The sequence below is a fragment of the Enhydra lutris genome, unplaced genomic scaffold, assembly GCF_002288905.1.
Source record: "Enhydra lutris kenyoni isolate GAN:26980312 unplaced genomic scaffold, ASM228890v2 scaffoldscaffold1, whole genome shotgun sequence".
Lineage (NCBI taxonomy): Eukaryota > Metazoa > Chordata > Mammalia > Carnivora > Mustelidae > Enhydra > Enhydra lutris.
In genome coordinates, this window is record NW_019154085.1 from 75,125,359 (window position 1) to 75,146,580 (window position 21,222).

Sequence of the window (21,222 nt, forward strand, 5' to 3'; positions counted from 1 at the left end):
TAGAAAAGGTGGTAGTCTAGATGATTGTTAAGGTACTTTCCAACCCTAATGAGGTTCCATGATTCTACAATTGGATGATCAACAAGCTCCCTTTACACTAGAAAAATACTGATTTTTAAATACAGGTATTTTATTTTTTTTAATTGTTTTTCCACATTCTTTTTTTGTTAGGACTTTATTTACTTGAGAGAGATTTAAGATTTTATTTATTTATTTGAGAGAATGAGAAAGAGAGAGAGAGAGAGAGCATGGGAGGGGGGGTTGGTCAGAGGGAGAAGGAGACTCCCTGCTAAGCAGGGAGCCAGATGTGAGACTCAATCCTGGGAACCCCAGGATCATGACCTGAGCTGAAGGCAGTCACTTAACCAACTGAGCCACCCAGTCGCCCCAGGTATTTTACTTTATTTTATTTTATATTTTATTTTTTAAAGATTTTATTTGATAGAGAGAGAGAGAGATCACAAGTAGGCAGAGAGGCAGGCAGAGGGAGAGGGAAGATGGCATGTGTGGCTCTGCTGAGCAGAGAGCCCAATGTGGGGCTTGATCCCAGGACCCTGAGTTCATGACCTGAGCTGAAGGCAGAGGCTTAACCCAGGCTTAACCCTTGAGCCACCCAAGCGCCCCCCAGGTATTTTATTTTTATTGTACTTTGCTTTATTGCACTTCATAGATACTACATTTTTTACAAATTAAAGGTTTGTGGCAACCCTGCATCCATCAACTCTACAGGTGCCATTTTTCCAACAGCTTTTGCTCGCTTTATGTCTGTGTTGTATTTTAGTAATTCCCGTAATATTTCAAACTTCAAATTATTATATTTGTTATGGTGATCTGTGATCTATGCTGTTCCTACTGTAATTGTTTTGGGGTGCCAAAAACCATACCCTTGTAAAATGGAGAATTTACTAAGTGTTGCGTGTTCTGTTTCTATCTACAGGTTGTTCCCCTGTCTCTCCCTCTCCTTGGGCCTCCCTAGTCTCTGAGACACAATAATACTGAAATTAGTCTAATTAATTACCCTTCAGTGGCTTCTAAGTGTTTTAGTGAAGTGACAAGTCTCATGTCTTTTACTTTGAAACAAAAGCTAAATATGATTAAGCTTAGTGAGGAAGGCATGAGCTATAGGCTAAAAATAACAAAGGCTAAATAAAAGCTAGGTCTCCTGCACCCGTCAGCCAAGTTGTAAATACAAAAAATATTTATGGAAGGAAATTAAAAGTGCTACTCCTGTGAACAAATGAATAATAAGAAAGCAAAACATTCTTATTACTGATATGGAGAGAGTCTTGAGTGGTCTGGATAGAAAACCAAACCAGCCACAACATTCCCTTAAGTCAAAGCCTAATCCAGGGCAAGCCCCTAATTTTCTTCAATTCTAGGAAGGCTGAGAGAGGTGAGGAAGCTGCTGAGAAAGTCTGAAGCTAGCAGAGGTTGGTTCATGAGGTTTAATCACAGAAGCCATCTCTGTAATGTAAAAGTACAAGGTAAAGTTGCAAGTGCTGATATAGAAGCTGCAGGAAGTTCTCCACCAAAACATCTAGCTAGGATCATTAATGGAAGTGGCTACACTCTACAAAAGATTTTCAATGTAGACAAATAGCCTTCTACTGGAAAAAAATGCCATCTAGCACTTGTACAGCTAGAGAGGAGAAGTCAATGTGGCTTCAAAGGACAGGGGCACCTGGGTAGCATAGTCAGGTAAGCGTCTGACTCTTGGCTTTGGCTCAGTTTGTGAACTCAAGGTCCTGAGACTGAGCCTCATGTCTGGCTCCATAATCAGCACAGAATCTGCTCAAGACACTTTCCCTCTCCCTCTGCCCCCAACCACCCCAGGGCATGCTCTCTCATGTGCACTCTCTCTCTCTAAAATAATTAAATAAATCTTTAAAAAAAAAAAAAAAAGTCAAAGGACAGACTGACTCTTTCAGAGGCTAATGCAGCTGGTGACTAAATTGAAGCCAATGCTCATTTACCATTCTGTCAATCCTAGGGCACCTGGGTGGCTCAGTTAATCAATTAGTTAGACTTGATATCAGCTCAAGTCTTGATCTCAGGGTCATGAGTTCAAGCCCCACTGGGCATAAAGACTACTTAAAAAAAAAATTAAAAAATAAAAAGGAATTATGCCAGGGTGCCTGGGTGGTTCAATGTGTTAAGCCTCTGCCTTCAGCTCAGGTCATGATCTCAGGATCCTGGGATCAAACCCCACATTGGGCTCTCTGCTCAGCAGGGGGTCTGCTCCCCACCCACAACCTGCCTCTGACTACTTGTGTTCTCTGTCTGTTAAAAAATTATAAATAAAGTCTTTTAAAAAAAAAAAAGGAATTATGCTAAATCTACAATGCCTGTGCTCTATAAATGAAACAAACTCTGGATGAAAATACATCTGTTTATAACGGTTTACTGAAAGGGTTTAAGCTCACTGTAGAAACCTACCGCTCAGGAAAATACCTTTTAAAGTATTACTGTTCGTTGACAATCCTTCTGATCACCGAAGAGCTCTGATGGAGATGTATAATGAGATTAATGCTATTTTCATGCTTGCTAACATGACATCCATTCTCTAGCCTATGGACCAAGGAGTAACTCTGACTTTCAAGTCTTATTATTTGAGAATATTTCATTAATCCATAGCTGCCAGAGATAGTGATTCCTTTAATGGATCTGGGCAAAGTAAACTGAAAGCCTTCTGGAAAAGATTCACCGTTCTAGATCCTATTAAAGAACATTCATTGATTGATGGGAAGAGGTTAAAATATCAACATTAACAAAAGTTTGGAAGAAGTTGATTCCAACCCTCATGAATGACTTAGGGATTCAAGACTTCAGTGGAGGAAGTAAATGCAAATAATGCTTTTCTGTCATATTCATTCACTGCAGTGGTCTAGACTTGAACCTGCAATTATCTCCAAGATTTGCCTATATACACTGAATATACTCTTGAAAGAAAATGTTAAGACAAAAATGTTTTCAATATTTCTTTTATAATACTGTATTACTTCATTTGTTAATTATCAACTGTGATAGATCTAGATTAAATGTGACTAAATACTGACACTTATCAATAGCTACTGCACTGTGATTACAGCAGAGGTGGCTGTAGGGCAGTAATTAGGAACACAGGCTAGCAGCCAAACTGCCAGGTTCAAATACCCCTTTTACCCCTGATTTACCACATGCTCTTGGTCAAGATACCTAAAATTGCCCACTCTTTCTATGTCTCAGATCCCTCATACACAAGACAGGGATAATGATGACTATATTCATCATAAGTTTGTTATGAGAATTAAATGACTTAATGATATCTGTTATTTCCTTAAATATAAGATATTCTTTTCACATATGCCTCCCAATCATCCATAAGTAAATCCTCAGGTCCATTTGAATTTAAAGTCCTAAAAAGGAAAGCAAGACCATCCTAGAAAATCTTCTTATCCATCAAAATAGTTTCTACTGAGCCACCAACTTCAGTATGCTTATTTGATTTTCCAACAAAATGTAAGATGTGCTGAGAAAGGTCAGTTACTAGGTCCAGTCAGCCCACACTTGAGAAACCAAACTAGTAAAATAAAATAAAAAGTACCCATAAGCCATACTGACCACTGACTAAGAATGAGGTACTACACTGACTTATGAAAAATACGAATTATAAGATAGAGTTTCTCCCCTCAAGGAGCTCAGAATCCCTTAGTGTCTACTCTATATTGACATTACATTATTTAATGTTACTAGGGAAACAATATATGCTTTTGAAATTTTAAAAAAAGACAAATAATAAATGTAAAAATAAAATAAAAATTTGGGCATCTGGGTGGCTCAATCAGTTAAGCATCTGCCTTTGGCTCAGGTCATGATCCCAGGGTCCTGGGATTGTACCCCACACTGGGTTCCCTGCTCAGCAGGGAGCCTGCTTCTCCCTCTCCCTCTGCCCCTGCTCATGTTCTCTCTCTTGCTACCTCAAATTAATAAAATCTTTACAAATAAATAAATAAATACTTAAGAATCATCATTAAACATATCATGGCTTAACTCCTAAAGAATCAGAAGCAGCAAGGAATATAAGTGTGGATAACAGCAGAATCTGGAAGAGATCTACATAAAGAAGCTAATAAAATTTAATGTCAAAGGAGGATGTATTAAAGAGCATAAAGAATATAGAACATAAAGAATATGATCAAAGGCACCAAATACTAATTTGATAAAGTTTCTTAATTTCTCTGCCCTTTTTCATCTATGAAACAGAAATAATAATACTATCTTATTACTTTGAAAACTGAGTTAATACAATACTTAAAGCTAAGTGCTTTGCATAGTAAGTGTTTAAGAAATATTAACTGAAAAGATGAGTCGAATCATATAAGGTCTTGGCACAGCATTTAAGAAGGCTGAAAGACTGCTTTTGAGAGCAAAGACCTAGTCTTTCCTGCCTTCACAATGCAAGGCATACAAAATAAGTGGCTACTGAACTGAATTCACTGTGCAGTAAGAAAAAGAGGAGGTCAGAGAAAACTGGGAAGGATGAAACTATCGCATCAGTGAAATCAATCCTGTTTTTGTGCGCAAAGTGGAGAGAGAATAGGGACAGAGAAGTTAGCTTGGCTATTGTACTAGTCTAGCTTGACAACTCCCCCATCCCTTGATGTGAACTGAAGCATATATGAAAAGGAAAGAGAAAGTAGAGAAAAATAAAAACTACATGACAAATAAAGCAAATACTGGCTTAGTAGTCTAGTATTGGACTGGCTTTGAAATTGCGCATTATAAATTTTCAATACATATGTGTTGTATGAAGTGAGATGATTATTAAAAACAACAACAACACTCATCAAGAGAATAAAGAATGCTCAGGAGAGCCAGGGTGGCTCAGTCAGTTAAATGCCCTACTCTTGATTTCAGTCCAGGTCAAGATCTCAGGGTCAGAGATCTTGAGATTGAGACCTGTGTCAGATTCTATGCTGCATGTGGAGTCTTCTGAAGATTCTCTCTCCCTCGACCCCTCCCCATCCCATGCTTGCTTGCTCTCCCTCTATAAAAAATTTAAAAAATCTAAAAAGTAAAACAAAACAAAAAGCATGTTCAAAGCACTTAACCACAGTGTTTTGAAGTAACTCTAAGGTCAAGGCAATAACCCCATTTGCTAAAAGTACATTTCTTAAGGAGGAAAAAGGAAGCTGCTGTGGCTCAAACTTCCTTGGTCCTACAAGTCTCATTAAAAAAAAGAAAAAAAAAAAATTAAAAAAAAAAAAAAGAGGAAAGCCTTCCAGTCATACTCTTACAGACTATACTGAAACTTCCAATGTCTAAGAAGACAAATCAATGATCAATTAAGGGTGTTAGATTCATATTCAAACTATCTTCTAATTGCTCCGCAGAGTCCTATACACTCCAAGAAGGCTCCTTAAAAGTGTGAGAGGGGGCACAGCAGTGAAAGTGGAGTTTGAGAAGGGAAGATGATAATGAGCAGAAATGTCTATGGCCCTCCATTTCTATATGTTTTATAAATTTGGCTTCCGTGTCAGATTTTCACTGAAGAAAAATGTCCATAGGTAGATTCTTTTTTTTTAATTCTGAACATACAGAATATATACCTTACAGAATACTAGTAGCTACACAGTCCAGAAGAGAATGGCATGATATATTTCAAGTGCTCAAAGAAAACAAAATAAGACAAACAAACAAACAAAAACCTTCAACCAAGAATACCCTACCTAGCAAGATCATCACTTAGAATTGAAAGATAAAGAGGTTCCCGAACAGGAGTTTAAAGGAGTTCATCATCACCAAAACAGTCCTATGAGAAATGTGAAAGGGCATTCTTTAGTGGAAAACAAGAGAACATAACTAGAAGAAAATTATGAGAAAAGTTCACAGGTAAAAGTAAACATAAATTAATTGCTTATAAAGCCAATATCAAGGTTAAAGCACAAAAGGAGTAAAGTCAATTATATCCAAAAAATTCCAAGGGATACACAAAATAAAAAGATAAAAAATATGACAACATATACATAAAATGGAGGGGTAGTAAAAATTTAGTGATTTTTTTTTTTTAAGATTTTATTTATTTGACTGAGAGAGACAAAGCGAGAAAGGGAACACAAGCAGGGGAAGCAAGAGAGGGAGAAGCAGGCTTCCCACTGAGCAGGGAGCCCGATGCAGGGCTCGATCCCAGAACCCTGGGATCATGACCTGAGGCAAGGCAGACACTTAACAACTGAGCCATCCAGGTGCCCCAAATGTAGTGCTTTTAGAATGTGTTCCAACTTAAGCAACTATTGACATAGACTGCTATACATATAGGATATTACATATAAATCTAACAATAACCACAAATCAAAAACCTATAATAGATACACACAAAAAAAAGAAAAAGGATTCCACGCAGAACACTAAAAAAAGCTATCAAGTCATAAGAGAGCAGGAGAAGAGAAGAACAGACAAGAACTACAAAAACCAGAAAACAATTAACAAAATGGCAGTAAGTACATACCTACCAAAAATTACTCTAAATATAAGTTGACTAAATGCTCCAATCAAAAGACATGGGGTGGGGCACCTGGGTGGCTCAGTGGGTTAAGCCGCTGCCTTCGGCTCAGGTCATGATCTCAGGGTCCTGGGATCGAGTCCCGCATCGGGCTCTCTGCTCAGCGGGGAGCCTGCTTCCCTCTCTCTCTCTCTGCCTGCCTCTCTGCCTACTTGTGATCTGTCCCTGTCAAATAAATAAATAAAATCTTTAAAAAAAAAAAAAACTTTAAAAGACATGGGGTGACTGAATGGATTAAAAAAAAAAAAGAGCTGCCTACAAAAGACTCATTTCTAACCAAGAAACACACAGATGGAAAGTGAAGGGATGGAAAAAGATACTCTAGGCAGAAGGAAGCAAAAAAAAGAAAAAATGTTGTGCTAGCAATACTTATATCAGACAAAACAGACTTTAAAAGGAAGACTAGCAAAAGACAAACACTGGGCATTACATAGTGACAAAAGGATCCACCCAACAAGAGAATGTAACAATTGTAAATATCTAGGCACACAACATAAAAGCACCTAAGTATATATAACAAATTTTAATAGACATAAAAGGAAAAACTGACAGTGATATAATAGTAGAGGACTTTAACACCCCACTTACATCAGTGGATAGATCAGCTGAACAGAATTATTAACAAGGAAACAATGGCTTTGAATGACACACTAGGCTAGATGGACCTAAAAAATACAAAAAGTAAATACAGAACAACCCAACCAAAAAGAGCAGAATAAATATATCTTCAAATGCACATGGAAGATTCCAGGATAGATAACATGTTAGGTCACAACATAAGTCTCAGTAAATTTAAGGGACACCTGGGTGGCTCAGTTGGTTAAGCAGCTGCCTTCGGCTCAGGTCATGATCCCAGCGTCCTGGAATCGAGTCCCGCATCGGGCTCCTTGCTCTGCAGGGAGCCTGCTTCTCCCTCTGCCACTCTGTCTGCCTGTACTCACTCCCTCTCTCTCTCTGACAAATAAATAAATAAAATCTTAAAAAAAAAAGTCTCAGTAAATTTAAGAAGACTGACATCATATAAAGCATCTTTTCCTATCACAACACTATGAAACTAGAAATCAATTACAAGAAAAAGAATTAGAAAAAACACAAACAAAATGGAAGACAAACATGCCACTACACAACCAACAGGTCAATGAAGAAACCAGAAAAAATAAAAAAAAATACATGTATACAAAACCAAAAACAAAGAGTATAAAATCTTTGGGATGCAGCAAAAGCAGTTCTGCAACAGAAGTTTTTAATGATACAAACCTACCTCAAGAAACATGAAAAATCTCAAATAAACAATCTAATCTTACACCAAAAGGAACTAGAAAAAGAACAAAAAACAAAACCCAATGTCAGAAGGAAGGAAATGATAAAGATGAGGGTGGAGATAAATAAAATAGAGACTATAAAAAAATTAGAAAAGTTCAAAGAAATGAAGAGTTGATTCTTTAAAAAGATAAAACTGATAAACCTCTAGCTGAACTAATCAGCAAAAAACAGAATTCAAATAAAGTCAGAAAGGATGAAGAACACTGACACCACAGAAATATAAAGAATTAGGAGATAATGCTATAAAAAATATGCCAACAAATTAAACAACCTGGATGAAATGAATCAACTCCTAGAAACACAATCTTCTAAAAGTGCATTAGGAAGAAATAGAAAATTTGGACCGACTGATTTCTAGTAACAAAACTGAATTGGTAATCAAAAATCTCCCAAACAAAAGTCCAGGACAAGATGGCTTTCCAGGTAAATTCTACCAAATATTTAAAGAATTAATACCTATTCTTATTCTAGAATAGAATAAGAATAATTACTTATTCTAAAAAGTAGAAGAGGAGGGGCGCCTGGGTGGCTCAGTGGGTTAAGCCGCTGCCTTCGGCTCAGGTCATGATCCCAGGGTCCTGGGATCGAGTCCCACATCGGGCTCTCTGCTCTGCAGGGAGCCTGCTTCCCTTCCTCTCTCTCTGCCTGCCTCTCTGCCTACTTGTGATCTCTGTCTGTCAAATAAATAAATAAAATTAAAAATTAAAAAAAAAAAAGATTTTAAAAAAATAAAAAGTAGAAGAGGAAGGAAAACTTCCAAATTCATTCTATAAGGCCGACATTATCCTGATACCAAAACCAGACAAAGATAACACAGAAAAAGAAAAATACAGGCCATATGCCTAAAGAACATGGATGCAAAAATCCTCAACAAAAGGTAAGCAAAGCACATTTTTTAAAGGGATCATTCACCGTGACCAAGTAAGATTTATTCCAAGGTTGGAAGGATGGTTTGATATTTGCAAATCAATCAATGTGATGCCATGACATTAACAAGAGAAAGAATAAAAACTGCATGATTATGTCAATGGATGCAGGAAACCATCTAACAAAACACAACATCTGTTCATGATAAACATATCAACAAAGTGAGTTTAGAGGGAACATACCTCAACACAATAAAGGCCATATAAGAAAAACCCACAGCTAACATCATACCCAATGGTGAAAATGGAAAGCATTTCCTTTAAGATCAGGAACAAGACAAGAAGGTCCACTCTCACCACTTTTATTCAACATAGTACTGGAAGTCCTAGCCACCTGTCATTATCTGAAGATGACATACACAGATAACTCTAAAGATGCCATCAAAAAACTATTTAAAGTAATAAATGAAATCAGTAAAGTTGTAAGATACAAAATTAAAGAAATCTGTTGCTTTTCTATACTCTAGTAACAACATAGCAGAAAGAGAAATTTTAAAAATCTCGGAGCACCTGGGTGGTTCAGTCAGTTGGGCATCTGCCTTGGGCTCAGATCATGGTCCCAGAGTCCCAGGATCAAGCCCCAAGTTGGGCTCCCTGCTCAGTGGGGAGTCTGCTTCTGCCCCTACCCCTACTCCTTCTCCTTTGCTCTTTCTCCCTCTGTACCTCAAATAAACAAATGAATCTTAAAAAGAAAGAAAGAAAGAAAGAAAGAAAGAAAGAAAGAAAGAAAGAAAGAAAAAGAAAGAAAAACAATCTCATTTACAATTGCACCAAAAAGAATAAAATACCTAGGAATAAATTTAACCAAGGAGATAAAATCCTATACTCTGAAAACTATAACTGATGAAAGAAACTGAAGACAACACAAACAAATGGAAAGATATAACATGTTCACAGACTGGAAGAATTAATGTTGTTAAAATGTCCACACTACCCAAAGCAATACTGATTCAATTCAATCCCTATCAAAATTTTTCACAGAACTAGAACAAATAATCCTAAAGTTTATATGAAACCACAAATGCCCTTGAATAGCCAAATCAATTTTAAGAAAGAACAACAAAGGGCACCTGGGTGGTTCAGTGGTTTGGGCCTCTGCCTTCGGCTCGGGTCCTGGGATCGAGTTCCGCATCAGGCTTTCTGCTCAGCAAGAAGCCTGCTTACCTCTCTCTCTCTCTCTCTCTCTCTCTGCCTCTCTGCCTACTTGTAATCTCTCTCCCTCTTTCTGTCAAATAAATAAGTAAAATATTAAAAAAAAAAAAAAGAACAACAAAGCTGGAGGTATCAGAATCCCAGATTTCAAGATATACTACAGTATCAAAACAGTATGGCCTTGCACAGAGACAGACACAAGATTAGCAGAACAGAACAGAGAGCCCAGAATTAAACCCACACTTGTATGGTCAATTAATCTCTTACAAAGGAGGCAAGAATATACATACAATGTGGAAACGAGTCTTTTCAAAAAATGGTTTTGGGAAAACTGGAGAGCTACATGCAACAGAATGAAACTGGACCACTTTCTTACACCATACACAAAAATAAAGTCAAAATGGATTAAAGACCTAAATGTGAGAAATGAAACCATAAAAATCCAAACAAAACACAGACAGTAATCTCTTGGACATTGGCTTTAACAACATATTTATGGATATGTCTTCTCAGGCCAGGGAAACAAGAGCGAAAATAAACTACTGGGACTACACAAAAATAAAATGCTTTTGCACAGCAAAGGAATCATCAACAAAACAAAAAGGCAACCTAGGAGAAGCTGTTTGCAAGTGACATATACAATAAGGGGCTACTATCCAAAATATATAAAGAACTTCTACAACTTAACACCAAAAGACAGTAATAGGATTTAAAAAATGGGCAGAAGACCTGAAAAGACATTTTTCCAAAGAAGAGATACAGATGACTAATACACACTTAAAAAGTCGCTCAAGGGGCACCTGGGTGGCTCAGTGGGTTAAAGCCTCTGCCTTCGGCTCAGGTCATAATCCCAGGGTCCTGGGATGGAGCCCCACATCGGGCTCTCTGCTAGGCGGGGAGCCTGCTTCCCTTCCTCTCTCTCTGCCTACTTGTGATCTCTCTCTCTCTCTCTCTCTGTCAAATAAATAAACAAAACCTTAAAAAAAAAAAAAAAGTCGCTCAATATCACTAATAGGAAAATGCAAATCAAAATCACAAGGAGAAGACACCCCACACCAGTAAGAATAATTAGTATCAAAAAGAGAAGAAATAACAAGTACTGACAAAGATGTAGAGAAAAGAAAAACCTCATGGTCTATTGATAAGAACATAAAGTGGTACCATGACTATGGAAAACAGTATGGAAGTTCCTCAAAAAATTAAAAATAGAAATACCATACAGTCCTGTAATTCCACTAAGGGGTATTTACTCAAAGAAAACAAAAATACTAATTCAAAAAGATATATACACTCTTATGTTTATTGCAGTATTATACACAAGAGCCAAGATATGGAGGCGCCTGGGTGGCTCAGTGGGTTAAAGCCTCTGCCTTCAGCTCAGGTCATGATCCCGGGGGTCCCGGGATCAAGCCCCGCATCAGGCTCTCTGCTCAGCAGGGAGCCTGCTTCCTCTCTCTCTCTGTCTGCCTACTTGTGATCTCTGTCTGTCAAATAAATAAATCTTTAAAAAGGGGTGGGGGGTACTGAGTGGCTTAGTGGGTTAAGCCTCTGCCTTCTGCTCAGGTCATGATCTCAGGGTCCTGGGATGGAGCCCCACATCCGGCTCTCTGCTCGGTGGGGAGCCTGCTTCCTCCTCTCTCTCTCTCTACTTGTGTTCTCTGTCAAATAAATAAATAAAATCTTAAAAAAAAAAAAAGAGCCAAGATATGGAAACAACCCACTGTTCAGTGATAGATGAATGGATAAAGAAGGTGTGTGTGTGTGCATGTTTGAGTGTGAGTGTGTGTGTGTGTGTGTGTGTGTATATACACACATATATATAATTAAATATTACTTAACCATTAAAAAAAGGATGAAATCTTGCCATTTGCAACAACACAGATTGACAACAATCCATGGACAACATGGAAAGGTTATTATGCTAAGTAAAATAACTCAAAAAAGAATGACAAACACCATATGATTAACTTCTATGTGGAATAAAAAAAAAAGAACAAACAATAACAATAACAACACCAAAAAAAAGACTATTAAATACAGAGAACAAACCAATGTTGCCAGAAAGATGTGGGTGGGGATATGGGCTAAATAAGTGAAGGAGATTAAGAGGTACAAACTTCCAGTTATAAAATAAATGTCATGAGATAAAAAGTACAGCAGAAGGAATATAGTCAATAATATTGTAATAACGTTGTGTAGTGACCACATTTATCATAGCACTGAATACAGAATTTTCAAATCATTACGTTATAAACCTGCAACTAATATAACGCTGCATGTCAATTACACTTAAAAAATATTAGCAGTTGCAAAATGAGTTATAGGATTCAAATAATAATTTCACCATTTTAAAGAATTACAGAACTAAACACGGCTGTTCTACTTCCCTTCATAATGTATGTTAGGTCATTTCTATGACTTTGTTGTTAAGTCTGGTTGGTTCCTTCAATTTGCATACAATGAACACCTGACTCTTCAAAACATTTTTATTGGCGTTGTGAATATGGAGATAAATAAAACATTGTTCTGCAAAATATTTAAGGACCTCACAATCTGCTAACAAACTGTAATTTGACTACAAACTACTATGACACCAAGCAGAAGTAAATATAAAAAACAATCTAAAAGAGTTACCTGAACTTAAACTTAGTATTCAGGTCAGGCTACAAGTATCCTGACCCTCTCTTTTCTTCTAAGCCCCCTAATCAAGGATCTGAAACAAAAGCAAGCTTAGGGGCAATCTGTGTGAAAAAGAATCAGGAAATGCCTCCATTGTCAAATGTGCTGGGTTACCTGTTTAAAGTAAATATATATGGGAGAGCCTGGGTGGCTCCGTGGGTTAAAGCCTCTGCCTTCGGCTCAGGTCATGATCCCAGGGTCCTAGGATCGAGCCCCGCATCGGGCTCTCTGCTCAGCAGGGGAGCCTGCTTCTCCCCCCCCTCTCTCTCTACCTGCCTCTCTGCCTACTTGTGATCTCTTTGTCAAATAAATATTTTAAAAAAATAAAATAGATATGTATCAAATAAAATATGTATGAAGTATAGATAAGAAGCTGAATAGTTTCTTTTCATTTTTACAAAACTTTTTAAAATCTAATGTTACCTTCAAAATATTAACGTGTTCATTGCAAAAGAGACCACTTTGGGGCATGTGCTGTAAAGGAAGGGACCAGACAAGCATCACTGCTGGACCTGTCCTGAGACAGTCACAGCTTGGGAGGGGTCAAACTTTAACAGCAGAAGACTGGGAGACACAGCAGGTCCCACAAATAAAATGAAGACATACTACTAAAATGAAAAACTTTCCAGGCTGAGCACAGTCTAACAGGGTAAACTTAAAAACAGTTCCGGGGTGGAAAGAGAGATGGATAAATGAATACATATGTGATCAAGTCCAATTTTGGTTGGAAATTTCTAAGTGAGGGGCATAATAGTGTTTACTGTACAATCCATTAACCTTTTCAGTGCATTTGAAATTTTTCACAATAAAATGCTGGGGCAATTATAATTGAAAAGCAGTTTGGTGGGCACCTGGGTGGCTCATTCAGTTAAGTGTCCAACTCTTGATTTCAGCTGATGTCATGATCTGAGTCGTGAGTCAGGCTCTGCATTGTGCGTGCAGCCTGTTTGAGATTCTTCCTCTCCCTCTCCCTCTCCCCATCCCTGCTCTAAAAAAATAAATAAAATAAAAAATAAAGTAAATGCACTTTTGAGTGGTAGACATTTTGAAGGAGAAAAATCAGTTTTTCAGGTTACACCTAATAAACTAATCTCCAGAGTTGCAAAGAAGAGCTCAAAAACACTCCAGCGCTCTAAGGAAATAGAAAGTACTGATATAAAGAGCTACCAAAGTTATTGGAGGCTACTGCAAGAAAACAGAAGGTTAACAATTCAAATTAACAAATATTTGAGGGCCAAAACCTTGCAAAACAATTTTTAAAAATAAAGTATCCAGGTATCTATTCTGCCTTGCTAAAATAAGTTCTTTCATCTTGCTTCAATTCATATCTTCTCTATTAGCTGGCAGGTATGTGTAGATATGCAGAAACTGATTCATAATTTACACTGGAATAGCATTATATGTATATTTATCTAAAAAAAAGAGAAATTTCAATAGCGTACGCTATTTTGCCCTCCATTGTACTTGCTGCTCATACACCCAGAATGAACAGACAAAAGAGGTGAGTGAAACTATTGGTCCCTTAGCCTGCCTCAGTCACCCAGTGCCCCTTATAATAGGAGCAACCTGCTGGGCTGAGTGTGAGTCTCAAATATACAAGCATGCATTTTCTTTTTTTTTTTATTTTTTTTAAGATTTTATTCATTTATTTGAGAAAGAGAGAGAGAGAGAGAGAGAGAGAGCATGAGTGAGGGGAGGGGTAGAGGGAAAAGTAGATTCCCTGCTGAGCAGAGCCCAGGACCCTGGGATCATGACCTGAGCCAAAGGGAGACTTAACCAACTGAGCCACCCAGGCACCCCGTAAGCATGCACTTTTTTATTACAAACTTAATCACAAGCTGAATGTGTCTTCTGGAACGTAACCTTCTGGAACGTAACATTTCTCCAGTGTCCATGCTAGGAAAATAGCATGTTCATGAAAAAACAGTTTGTAAGTCTCTAATCTCTAATCCTTACTTAGGCATTTTTCATGGATAATTTTGACTATCAGTAATTTGTATAGTACATTCCAACTTCAGAACCTAACCTCACCTCACCTAAGATTCAACTATACTAAATTCTATTCATTTGAAATATTAAGAGCTCTGGATTGGTGTCAGCAATGATAGATTCTAGTCCCAGCTCTACTACTAATTAGCTGTGTAATCCTGGGCAAGTAACTCTAACGTGAGTCTCAATTCCCTCGTCTACATAATAAGACATTTGGTTCAGATGGCCTCTAAGTTCACTAACCACATGTAACCATCTATGAATCATGCATACTTTTTTAGAATTTGTTAGCTGTACTCCAGCTGGTATCATTTACCTAGAAACAGTTTGTTATTTAATGGTGAATAATACAAATCAGCATTCAGCCCAGAGTTATTGAAGGTTATTCAATACTAACACACTGTCAGTTCTGCTAACTTTCCTTTCCAGAAAGTAAAAAAAGAAAATTGAAAATTCTCACTTGAAGACATCTATTTCCCCAATACAGAAAAACCAATCAGCAAGAGAATCATTAAATTACAGGCCAATACTGGAAGCAGGTATGATTAAAGTCAGTGGTTCTAAAATATAGTTTTAACCCTGTTCTCAGCAAAGTGGCTTAAAATGAAATAATCTATTATTCCAATGATGCAAATACGGAAGAATACAAAGAACTGTTCTGACTAAAATGTTTTTTAAAATTCATTAGCTGGAGCTTAAGAGCATTATATGAGAGTTTTGTTCCTTTTACCACCTCTATATTTTACAAACAAAAAAGTCTGTCCTCATTCTCATTTTTTTTTTGTAATATTTTATTTATTTATTTGACAGACAGAGGTCACAAGTATGCAGAGAGGCAGGCAGAGAGAGAGGAGGAGGAAGCAGGCTCCCTGCTGAGCAGAGAGCCCGATGCGGGGCTCGATCCCAGGATCCTGAGATCACGACCTGAGCCAAAGGCAGAGGCTTAACCCACTGAGCCACCCAGGCGCCCCCTCATTCTCATTCTTTATTGCAGTGGCTTGCAAATCTGATTGTAAATAAGAATTATCTGGGAAGCTTAAAGGTTTGTAAAGGATTTTTTTAAAAGATTTTATTCAAAATGAGCGGGGGGATGAGGGAGTGCAGAGGGAGAAAGAGAATCCCAACCAGACTCCATACTTATCGTGGAGCCCGACACAGGGCCTGATCCCAGGACCCTGAGATTATGACCCAAGCCAAAATCAAGAGTCAGATACTTAATCAACTGAGGGTCCCAGGAGCCCCAAGGAATTTTTTTTTAAAGATCTTAAGTAATATCTACACCCAATGTCGGGCTTGAACTCACAATCCCAAGATCCAGAGTTATATGTTCCACCAACTGAGCCAGCCAGGCACCCCATTAAACAATTTTTTTTTTAAACTGATGAGCAGACTTCCCAGAAACAATTCAATCAGAGTCTCTCAAGAGCATTAGAATTTAAAAAAAAAAAATCTCCAGATGAATCTAACATGCAGTCAGACTTCAGCCTCCAAATATCACATATAGAAGAGGAAGTTGAGGAGGGAGCTTATTTTTGTTTTTGAAGTGATGGGGAAGCTCAAGCAAAAAGAAAAGTTTGTCTGTCTTCACCCAAGAAATACAAAATCCAAGGATCTTTGATTAAAACATATACATTTTTTGCATTTTTTAAAATAAAAATGCTTTGAACTCCTAATAGCCTTTACTCAGTATATTAAAACTTACAGATTTATATCTATATAGTGAAATAGCTATTCAAATAAAAGATGCTTTCTACCAAATTCACTTCTCTGTGTTTTCTCAAGTTGCATGGTACATAGATGCTCAGTCTTTGTGTTCCTTAAAAGTTGACAGTGCATACATTTTGGAAATCTGTATCACATTATCCAGTGCCTTAAAAGCATACAATAATTCTTTTATTTGGTGTTGTATCAGAAAAGACTGATTCTAGTGTTTTTAATTATAATTTCACTAGTAAAAGCAGGTGACATAGCAACATACACCTTAATAACAGAAAACATTAGTAAGTGAACAACAACATATCAAGATTTTTTTAAAAACACCTGTAGAGTCACCTTGGAATGCTGAGTAGGTAGTCTAAGGTAACACTCAGCTCGTCCATATTTGTCTGTTCCAGGCATAATGGAATTGTCAGAATGAGGCCACTCCGTCTGTCCTTTCCTCCTATTAGGAAAAAAAAGACATAAATACAACATGTAATAGATATTAAAGCACTAAATAAATATGTTTGGGTCCAATGCTACTAAAACAAATAGTATTTAAGATATAAGTAAATAGAACTATCTAATAGCTGCTTATTTTATACATTGTAAATGTTTATAGTAGTATAGAAAAATTATACCAAATTTAGAAAGAATAAGAGAAAAAAATTCATCCATGAAAACTTCACTTAAACACAGCAATTATCATTCTGTTTAATTTTCTTCATTTAGGCTGCTTCTTAATGTAATCAATTCATCGAGCTCCTACTGTACACCTAACACTATAAGCATTTACAAGTAAAGTAAATTTCCAATCAACCCAGGAAGAAAGGCTTTACATCATAAGAAATAACAGTCTGAAATATAAGTTTATCTGCTAGACTGTGTTGTATCATACATATAAAGTATTATAAAAAAGGATTTAGAAAATGAGAAAATGATAAGAGCTGTGATAAAGGTGAAAAGCTTCGTAGAAAAGTTAAGACTTAAGAAAAATGGGCAGAATTTATAAACCAAGTTAAGAGTATTAGAATATTCTGTGATGAGGAATGATCTGAGTGAACTCACAGAGGTCAGACAGGACTTCTGCATTCATGAGGCAAGAAAGAAAGTTCTGCCCAGCTGTGAAGAGCACACGGGACCTGGCTGTGGAAGCCTGAAAGCCAGGCAGTGGAACATACTTGCATTTTGTGGATGCTCAAGCCCTCTCCAATCTTCCATAGGCATTAAAATCTAACTAATACTTTTATACACGCATATCTTCTGTGAAAATTCCCCATGTGACTAGTTTTGACACTGATGTCCATTCTCTGACCCAAATGACATTTCTGGCAATTTCAGAAGCTTAAAAAACAGTAAATACTAAAGGTAAAAATTTTATATGATCTCTAGAAATCTATCACTAAAAACTGAAAGCTGTAAAGTGAAAAAAACAAATCCTTTGAGTGACATGAGGGCAATTCATGATGGACCAACCACAAATAATCTTCTTTTTATTAGGATAACCTTATAAATTAATGACATTCAACCAGTCTGTTTAAGATGAATAAATGTAATTTTAAATGGTTCAACTTAATAGATAATCAATAGTGACTTCAACTACTTATGGTTTTGGTTCAAGTTTTGTTTTGTTTTTTGTTTTTTTAAATGGATTGAACCCATGGTTTTCAAGCTGAATCCCTGAAATGATTTTGGTTTGAAAAGTTTTTCTCTATTATTAAAAAAGGCAAAAATTATTGGTTGATATAATTAAGAGTCAATAGAGAAAGTCAAGAAGTATGGGCTAAGGGAAATTTCATTTGCTAGTCAAAAATTGCTAAGCTTTACGCCTGCATTAAACTAAATGTGCAAAAAAGGTTCATATCTGTACTGCAGCATCCTGACCCACTGTGCATTTGTCTTCAGAGGACAGTTCTAACATACAGAACTACATTTAACCTCATGTCCTCAGCCTTCACTAAGGAACAATAAAATAATTACTAGAGTAAAAGAAAAAGCCAAGAGAAAAAAGATCTTCAAGGTAGATATGGCTGGGATGCTTTGGTGGCTCAGTCAGTTAAGCAACTGACTCTTGGTTTCAGCTCAGGTCATGACCTCAGGATCTTGAGATCTAGCCCCGAGACTGGCTCCATGCTCAGCAGGGAGTCTGCTCAAGGACTCTCTCCCCCCACCCTTGCACATGTGCACACGCACCCACACCCTCTAAATAAATAAATATTTTTTTAAAAAAAGTAGATATGGGGGCGCCTGGGTGGCTCAGTGGGTTGAGCCTCTGCCTTCGGCTACCATGGTCTCAAGGTCCTGGGATCAAGCCCTGCACTGGGCTCTCTGCTCAGAGGGGAGCCTGCTTCCCCCTCTCTTTCTGCCAGCCTCGCTGCCTACTTGTGATCTCTGTCCAATAAATAAATAAAATCTTAAAAAAAAAAAGTAGATATGACAATGGAATACCATGCAGCCGTCAAAAGAAATGAAATCTTGCCATTTGCAATGACGTGGATGGAACTAGAGAGTATTATGCTTAGCGAAATACGTCAATCAGAGAAAGAATTATCATACGATCTTCCTGATATGAGGAAGATGAGAGGCAACGTGGGGGATTTGGGGGTAGGAAAAGAATACATGAAACAAGATGGGATCATGAGGGACACAAACCATAAAAGAGACTCTTAATCTCACAAAACAAACTGAGGGTTGCCGGGGGGAGGGGGGTAGGGAAAGGGTGGTGCGGTTATGGACACTGAGGAAGGTATGTGCTATGGTGAGTGCTGTGAAGTGTGTAAACCTGGCGATTCATAGACCTGTACCCCTGGGGCTAATAATACATTATATGTTAATAATTTTTTTTTTTTAAAAAGTAGATATGTCCAACAGAGTGAAATGCTGCACGTAGGTAAGTGTCATAAAGATGAAAATATGTCAGTGATAAAGATTACAGAAGAATAATATCTACACAGCAACAGTGTGGGCAAAAAGGCATTTTCTTAAACTGGTGGGAGAAAGAGAAATTGAAATACTCTTAGAGCGTAATCTGACAAAACCTAACATAAATTTAAATGTAAATTCTCTTTAACAGCTCCACTTACATGGGAATTTATACTGCTAAACTTGTACAAAGTGCATGAACGATGAATAAGAATGTTTCCTGTAACACCATTAATATCAGAAAAGAATGGAGAAAACATCAGCATCAACTGGTAAGGAAAGAAGTTGTTCTTTAAAAAAGCAAATACAGGGACGCCTGGGTGGCTCTGTCAGTAAGCATATGCCTTCAGCTCAGGTCATGATCCCAGGGTACTAGGATTGAGCCCTCCATCTGGCTCCCTGCTCAGCAGGAAGCATGCTTCTCCCTCTCTCACTCCCCCTGCTTTTGTTCCCTCTCTCACTGTGTCTCTCTCTGTCAAATAATAAATAAAATCTTAAGAAAGAAAAAAGAAAATACATTAAATAAGGAAACAAGAATTCTAGTGGAATTCAATATCTTATTTTGTCCTATATAATCTGCACTAGAAAAACACAGCAATTCAAAGAGAGATACAACATACTTTTTAAAAAAGATTGTTGGTAGCATAATGATCAAGATAATTATGATAGGATCTAAAGTAAAAAAGAAATAAAAAGCAAGATAAAAAAAAGTCCAAGTAACTCTAAACAGGCAGACCATATTACCTATTCTAAAGCATACGCAAATTTACTCAATGATCCTTAATTCCAGATAATCAATATACCTGAAGTACCCTGCAACTAATAAAGTATCTTTCAGCTTCTCTCCGATTCTTAGCTGATACACACTTTAGGTTAATAGCCAGAGAAAAATTCAAGCCTGTATAAACCAATTCGAAGAGTAAAAAGTGAAAACCATGTAACTGGTATTTCCTAACAACTCCTACTGCACTGAAACTATCTCACAGGAAGATGGAAGACAAAAGCTATGATGCAGGATATCATAAAAACTAATTCTGTATTTCAAAAACAATTATTTAGGTGCTGGTTAGTCAATTATTCTTGGCCCGTATTATTTCATTTTTATATAAAAAGATATGACATCTACCTTGCAGAGGTCATTTTAATCAATTATAGAGTAAATATTGGCCTGCCAAGTACCAACAGTGACAGAGGTGGCTCGCGCACAGCTATCCACTCTGATTAAAAGAGGTCTCAGAAATATCGCTGAAATGAAACCTTCACAGAAAAATGCATTTCTGTTGAACTTACCAAAGGAAAAAGTTTAAACAAATTTATATATCAAACACTTCCAGTTTAAAGAAGAAAGCATACCTGAAAGGAACGCAAGTTTTTTCTTCAGAATGGGTAGTATTACTGAGGCCTCCATTTTACTCCAGTAAACGTCCTCACTTCTGAAAAGAAAGGTAAATGTTAACTACAAGAAAATAATTATTCTGTGAAATACATACTTATGATGGCTTATCCCAGGAGGTCTCAATTTCAGCATTACTAACATTTTGAGTCAGATTTTTTTTTTTTTTTTTTTTTTTTTTTTTTTTTTGGTAAGAATTGTTCTGGGCATTGTGTTTAACAGCATCCCTGGCCTCTACTCATTAGAATACAAATAACACTCCCCCTTCCAGGCTATGACAACCAAAATGTCTCTATAGACATTGCCAAATATTCTCTGGTAGGCAAAAATCACGGCCAGTTGAGAATCACTGGCTTAACTCTTTTTGTTATTGTTTTTTGTTTTTTTGTTTTTTTTTAAAGCAGGCTCCATACCCAACATGGGGCTCTAACTCAGGACCCTGAGATCAAAAGGCACATGCTCTACCAACCAGCAAGGTGCCCCACTGACTTAATTCTTCTCTGGAGCAGTACTCTTGGGGTAGAACAGTAGTAATTCAATAAATTCTTGCTGAATAAAGGAATGAATCAATTACTCAAAGAGGCAATCTTTTCTCTATT

The 21,222-nt window shown here is 37.1% G+C and overlaps 1 protein-coding gene across 2 annotated transcripts in view; it reads right to left on the bottom strand.

Annotated features, from left to right (window-relative positions):
- The window catches only part of LOC111142665 (SEC14 and spectrin domain containing 1), a 95,543-nt gene extending 74,690 nt beyond the window's left edge, over positions 1 to 20,853 (bottom strand). Inside the window, exons 1-2 of one of the 2 annotated variants that reach the window (XM_022495973.1) lie at positions 20,584 to 20,853; positions 16,663 to 16,771 (exon numbers count right to left, since the gene is read on the bottom strand). In XM_022495973.1, the coding sequence (XP_022351681.1) occupies positions 16,663 to 16,771; positions 20,584 to 20,638 (164 nt within the window). In that variant the 5' untranslated portion in view covers positions 20,639 to 20,853. The remainder of the gene's footprint in view (positions 1 to 16,662; positions 16,772 to 20,583) is intronic. The other variant, XM_022495977.1, reaches the window with a different exon arrangement.
- Between the last annotated feature and the right edge of the window lie 369 nt (positions 20,854 to 21,222).